Below are 7,351 nucleotides of genomic sequence, written 5' to 3'. Positions count from 1 at the left end.
GTTTCTTATTGTGAGAATCATGTAAGACTATTCCATATATGCTCTTCAACACTCACCCTCAAGCTGGAATTTATAAGTTCAGCTTGCAATGAAAAAATATTCTTCGTGTTCAATTTTCTTTTATTGAAAAAAAATCTTATATAAATGCAAAACTTCATCTTTTGTGCTCCATTTTTTTTTGAATATTTTGGTCACATAAAAATTATCACAATATGTGGAATAAAATACCACTTTGTTGTACTTATTCTTCTACTTCACTTCCTCAAACTTGGGATAAAAAAGGACATAGAGACCCAGATTGGATAAAACACAATGTGGGAGAAGAAAATCACTCCTCACCATACGATAAAGCTCCATAGACTAGTAAAAATAGTCATTGTCTGAAATACACTCCACTCAATTTTAAAATTTTTAAAAATGGCCCAACTTTAGGGCTGACAAGGAGACTACTCATTTTATAAGGGTAACTCAAACACAAATCATCTTTTTGGTGAAGAATAAAAGACTTGGCTCAAGTCGGATGTTGGGCACACTCTTATACTTTTTATGTTATGAGTTTAGGCATTGCTCTAAAGTGATGAAAACACCAGAAGATAAACTAAAAAAATGCTAGAGGAAAATAAATTTAACCGAAAAGAGGCACTCACAATACTCATACTTCCAAAGTGACCTTTTTAAAAAAAAAAAAAAAACTAGGGGAAACTATAACAGTAGAACTTAATACATTTGACCAAGTATAACTTTTTTAGGGTGACCACATTTTTTTGGAGATAACAATGTGGAAAACACACAAGTAAGTAATAAAAACCTCAAAACATGAAAATATCATCGAACCAAGATATTGCATACCTTAAATGAACACATCATGGAGTAATTAAGTATAACCGAAACTCTCTTATTAGAAGAGAAATTTGGTGCAAACTTGGATTTTAGAAGAAAAGAAAACTCAATTTATGTCAATGCATAGAGACATAATAGGAAAGAAAATAGGAAAAAGAGATATTTTTAGCAGAATTAACTTTTGGTACTTATGATATCGACTCCAATGTGAATATCTCCTTAAATATAAATCAAGTTGACATAAAATTTTCCCCTTATAAAACTAGACTTCAATGAATTTCATCCAATTATAATTTTTCTTTAAAATTTACTTATTTTGAGTGAAATAATCCGATAAATTTTTGACTTTTTAATCCAGTTGAACTGAGTACTCTTTCTTCTTTGGCTAGCATGACCATTGAGTTTTCCGAGATTGATATCTCACTCTAAAAAAATCAAATTGAGAATTGGTTTGATAATTTAGAAAATAGACTTATATATCTTTGTTTTAACATATAAATCTCCATATAAAGTTTCGTTTTTATAGTATAAAATGCCTCAAAAGTTGAAGCCTTCTACTGCTACTTTAACCTCTTTTACATTTTGGCCTTTGTTGCTTCAAATATTGATTTCTCTTTGTAGAAAACTCCGATTGCCAACATTATTTTTTATTTGGAATGTAGGCTCAAATATTTTTTCATAAATATGTAATTTGAAATATTAAAAGTTCAGTATGGAGGTTTGAACGCATAAAACACAATAGGTACTGGGATAAGAAAAAAAGAAAAAAGATAGAATATTAACCTAAACTACTAGAGATAATAGATCAAAAAAGAATCACATTATCTCTATTGATTGACCAAGTCAACTCATAGAATCAATTTTAATACCATCTCGAATTTATGGAAAAGAGAAAAACTTCGCTAACTTGATGTAATTTGAGTACAATGAACCTCTATTTATGTTAGATGAAACAAGTAAAATCCAATTACAATTAAATTATCCTTATCTCAGTTACACCCAAAGTTAAACACTAAAAGATGAGTCCTAGAATAATTAAATAATTGAACATAAATAGACGACAAACATAACTAAAATACTTTTAACAAAGACTCTTCTGTGAGAGTTCTTTCCATGGGACTCTTTTTAGACTCCGCCATATTAATTTTGGCTCTATGAGACTTCTTACAGTGAGAATCATGTAAGACTCTTCCATATCTGTTTTTTTTCAACACTATCTTCATATTCTCTATGTATCTATGCAAGGATGCATGTGGATAGCTACAAAAGTTATGCATTTATGCATCAAGTGAGTATCATGCGCGCGCCTTAGTGCTAGTTCACTTTGTGCCTACAAGTTGGCTCGAAATCTTCTCTCGCAAGCATGAGCACTTCAATTTGCCTGCAAGCATGAGTACAAGCATGAACGCAGCAGACTTAACTCGTCTACACATACAAGTATGAAAAAAAACATGAATGCAAGAATGAGGGCATGCTTAATCCATCTACACTTACGTGCATGAGATTTGAAATCAAATGTAACCTTAGTGTAACATGTAAATAGAAGAAGACGAAGTAAAATAAGGATCCCATCTAAAATTGCCTTAATAGAATAAAGAGTCTACTAAAAGAAGGTTAAATTAGTATCATCCCTAGTTTAAAGGCCTTGATCTAAAAATAGAATAAAGGTATATTAATCTCAAGATCTTTCATCACCTCAATAAGAAGTTAATTCTGCTTATAAGTAGAGCTATTGTATTTTAGTATATTAATGACCTTCTCAAGTGGTTACTGAAACTGAAACAATGCATTAAACAAAACAGATATAGGGGACAAAATGGCATACCGTCTCCCCTTCATTTATAAAGAGCTTAGCAACCTCAATACCAAACTAAAAGATGAGCTAAATCAAACTATAAACCAATTAATAGAACATTTAAATTGAACCCAAAAGAGGACTATAGACAAGTGGCACACTAAAATATTCAAAACACTGCACTAGCCCACCAAGATTCTCTCATTTTGGGAATTTCATCATCCAAAACCAAGACGCAAAAATAAAGACATTATTAGTTGAACCCAATGAAAAGCAACCTCTTTTCAGAAGTTCATAAAATTTAACTACATCAATCATTGCTCATATAACGCCAAAGTGAACAATGTAAAAGAGTGTTTCCAACACAACACTATACATAGGCTTACTTCAATAGACAAATAGATAAGTTTTTGCATTGTTGGCATTAAATGAGAGCAACACAACATAGCTTTTAACTTTTTGTCGAATGGTATAACTTTAAATATGTTTAATAGTATCACACACATAACCTACCTTGCAGTATAGCCACCTTATAATTCCATTATCACGACATATCTTCTTTGAGACAATGCTACAGACACTTGCAAAGACCAACACTAACATGAGACTATAAAATTCTTCAGGTCACAATATACCTCTTACCTAGTAAATAATGATAAACATTCTTAACCTTCAAAGACCATGACATTGATTATAAAATTATTACATTTTAATAGAAGAGATAATTTTAGCAGCTCATTCACATGTAATTTTACCAAAAAATCATCATGATGATATGGCCTCTCCTGTATAGCACCATTAGAAAAGGAGACTAAGGCAAATAAATCAACCTTTTTAGTTCATAAATTTGGTGTCAATGCTTGAATATTAGAAATATTTGTTCCAAATGAATATTGTATTTTACCTTCAAAGCCAACGTTCTAAACGAGGAAAAACCCTTGAGTGCATGATCCATATTAGGAGGGACAGCAGGTGAAACATTATAGATAAAAGTTCATAAAAGCCCATACCAAATATTAACATGATAGTGTGAACAAGATAGGCATATGCATCAAACATCCCGAACAAGGAAGAACACTTGAGTGCACAATCCATGTTGGGAAGGACATCAGGTGAAACATTACAAATAAAAAGTCCATAAAAGCCAATACCAAATATTAACATGATAATGCCAACAAGATAGACATCTGCAAGTGAAAAATAAAATCATTTAATGAATGAATGTCCAAATTGCATATATTTTAGATTTTTAGTACTCTTGATCCCATGTTTTGCATATATCATGATTAGAACATTTATCTCATTATTGATGTTTAAGGTGTAAGTATCTCCTTGTCAACTATGTTTTTGCTCCAGGGCCATCTCTTTTCATTTGGATATCTTTAACCTTCTCCTATTCCACTTGGATGTACATCTTTCAAATCCACATAGTAGAATATCCTGAAGGAACACTAGAAAACCACTAGAAACTAATCTTACCTGGAAAGCATAATTATCAACAAATTGTAGTTAAAGAAAACATATTTGGTTTGTATCTTTAAAAGACATCAAATATCTTCCATTTTTCTAAAATATGAAAACAAACTACGAATGTTAATTTGGAAACTAAGTTGCTCAAATTCGTGTGCCTAAATCTTGCTATGCCTAAGTGTTTTTTATACAAATGAGCATAAAAGGTTGTTGTTGTTGTCCTCATCAAAGATAACTTCCATAGAGATCCACCCACCAAATCGCACCAACACAAGCATTCACAAGAATAATAAATAAGACAAAGTAAAACAAAAAATAAGGAATTAATGAATACTCATCGATGGACTCTTCTAATCGCATAACCATTTTGCCCTATGTGGACACCCTTAACACAATTGGTCCGGTAAACCTTGTATGCCACATAAATGTTTAAACCCAACCCTACTCAAGACAAGTCTTTGAGAATCCACCAAAGAAAAACCAAGTAGTTGTAGCATGAATCTGTATCGTATGAGATATGAACATCACCTTAAGCTTCACAAGACCTAATCGAAGTTCCCTTGCAAATGATAAACAATGACAAGGAAGAGAGCTTGAGGTGAGGGGGCTGGCAACGGCGGCATAGAATGGTGCTGGATGAGAGGAAATGACGAGCATGAGATGGCAAGTGAACACCAGTGGCAAGCGATGGGTGGGAGGAAGCAAATAAACCAGAAAACGATGGTAGGTTAGGGGACACTTCAAACCAGAAAACGATGGTAGGTTAGGGGACACTTCGGGAGAAAAAAATCAAATAACCTCCTTTATGTTGGTGCGAAACATTTGAAACGGTTATCTCAGTCGTCCGATCAACGGCTATCTCGACTGTCTGATCATGATCGGTTGAGATTCGAGATAGCCGTTTCATATGCATGGCACCAAATGATTTTTTGTATTGGATCAACCGAATATGTGTATATATATATATATATATATATATATATATATATATTATCATTGTTCCTCGTTTGTTTCATAGGGTCATTTATTCATTTTGTCACACGGTTAATCTTTAAACCTTATTTAAAGTTCTTCAAGCATGGTCTAATTTTTTTTATTTACGATGATTAAGGAATTATCAATCACAATGTGCGTCCCCACTTAAGTGGTTGGGTGCATAAGTGATGAAAATATTAACAAATATATAACACAAATATGGTATTATTGGCTTGGGTCCGTGTTTTATACATTCATATTAATAGGTTTTTGTATATTTTGAACTTAAAAGATGTTGATTAAGGTATTTTTTATTAATGTTTTTTAAAAGATACCATTAAAGACAAGTTAAAGGAAATAATTATTTTGTGACTTTTTTAAAAATAAAATTTATTCAAACCTTATATGATGAATTATGTAGATACTTTCTGTTCTCGTTTTTAAAAAAGACCAGCCTGCAGGCCCAATTTTCTCCCGTCAATTTCCATCGTGTTGTATATAGAGTGGGCCTAGTATCAGTTGCTGAGATGGATGGCCCACTTTGAGTTTTCATTAGCCGGGGAATCCCTATCCGGTAAATCAAACCGGTCGTCGTTTGCGGCAAACGGGAGCGGTGAAGAAAGCTGGGTGACGAAGAAGAAGCGTTTCTGTTCAGTGTCATGGCGCTCTCAACCCGACGCAGTCTTGTCCCGCTTCTGAACAGAGCTCTCTTTTCTTCAAAATGTTTCCTACCCTCTTCTCGTTTTACATTTGCAGCCGTCGAGGGCTCCCAACTCTCTCGCCAGTGGATTAAGATCCCCACGCGGTCCAAGACTTCTTCCGGCTCCGGCTACTCTCCTCTCAATGACCCATCTCCCAACTGGAGCAACCGTCCTCCTAAGGAAACTATCCTCCTTGATGGATGTGACTACGAGCACTGGCTCATCGTCATGGAATTTCCTGAAAACCCTAAACCCTCTGAAGACGAAATGATTGCCAGCTATGTCAGGACTCTGGCAGCAGTCGTTGGGAGGTCATTTTACTTTAATAGATGTTTTTGTTCCTCGTTTTTAATTTTTCTTCACTTCATGACATGTTGCGTTTTCCGTTTTCGGATTTCCAGCGAAGAGGAGGCGAAGAAGAAGATTTACTCGGTTTGCACCGCCACATATACAGGTTTTGGCGCATTGGTCTCCGAGGAGCTTTCTTACAAAGTTAAAGGTTTGGGCTTGGAGTTCCCTTTTCCGTTTTTATTTTTTATTTTTTATTTCTATTTGTTTGGCGGAGCCCAGGCTACAATCTGTCTCTGTTATCACCTCTTTCAAAATTTCTTAATACTACTGTGATTACTTGCTGCTGCTTCATGTTTGCTGTGCTCTAAATCATTATTGGTTGAACAGAGCAACCTGGGGTTCTTTGGGTGTTACCTGATTCTTATCTGGACGTACCTAACAAGGACTATGGAGGTTGGTACTATGTTAATTTAAGTGAAAAAAAGTAGCATCAAATTGTTGTGGATCTTTAATATATCTGAGCATTTCAGATACTTTTACACCTTTTAACTATGTTTTTTTCTTTGTGGGCATATCAGGGGATCTTTTTGTTGATGGAAAAGTAATCCACAGACCACAGTTCTATTTCAATGCGAGACAACAAACTAAGAACAGGCCTCGTCCAAGGTATGATAGACGCCGTGAAACAATGCAGGTTGAAAGAAGAGAACCAGTGCAAAGAAACAACTTGACCCATGAACAAACAAGTAACCCTTCAGGGACATTCCCAGTAGGAAAACAAGATTAATGAATGTAAGCATATGATCTCTATGATAGACTCTAAAGTTAATGGAACGGTTTTGTTGAGTAATCAGAAGGAATTGTTCACTTCCCATTTATATTGATGGATGATAATACACTCTGCTTTATTAAATACTTTTGTTGAAAGATAATCAAACTGTGGATGAATTTTGTCTTTCCATGTTGCTAGGACAAGTTGCACATATTTAGGTCGGTTCTTTTTCCAAGCCAATGTCAATCATCTTGTAAATGTAGTTTGTTATCAAAAGGTTTTAGTAATATCAGGCACATTGCAAATCTTGAGCTTGAACCAATTCCTGTTATAGCATGTAAATTGAGTATTTAAAGATGGTAGATTTCATACAGGATTCAGCTGTTATAACAAGTATTCTGACAATTTGGTGCATCATTTCGGAACTGTATAAGGTAGCTACTTCGTGGCACTTGTGCTCAGGCATCCTCTTAATCGTGCTTTCAAGCAGTAAGGTTTTTCTGAGTG

At 34.3% G+C, this 7,351-nt stretch overlaps 1 protein-coding gene across 1 annotated transcript; it reads left to right on the top strand.

The window, feature by feature from the left end:
* Window positions 1-5,678: 5,678 nt before the first annotated feature.
* LOC137960107 (multiple organellar RNA editing factor 3, mitochondrial-like) lies at window positions 5,679-7,097 on the top strand. The gene is made up of 4 exons (XM_068807593.1): window positions 5,679-6,092; window positions 6,183-6,280; window positions 6,460-6,525; window positions 6,651-7,097. Exons 1-4 carry the CDS (start codon window positions 5,740-5,742, stop codon window positions 6,857-6,859), a joined length of 726 nt encoding a protein of 241 aa, XP_068663694.1. The 5' UTR covers window positions 5,679-5,739; the 3' UTR covers window positions 6,860-7,097.
* The last annotated feature ends 254 nt before the right edge of the window (window positions 7,098-7,351 follow it).

Source organism: Aristolochia californica, unplaced genomic scaffold (assembly GCF_029961685.1).
Source record: "Aristolochia californica isolate CCGP_79_NKW_82.1479 unplaced genomic scaffold, dmAriCali1.0.hap1 SCAF_3, whole genome shotgun sequence".
NCBI classification, from domain to species: Eukaryota; Viridiplantae; Streptophyta; class Magnoliopsida; order Piperales; family Aristolochiaceae; genus Aristolochia; species Aristolochia californica.
The sequence above is the reverse complement of the archived record's forward strand: the minus strand, read 5'-3'. Positions and strand labels throughout refer to the sequence as shown.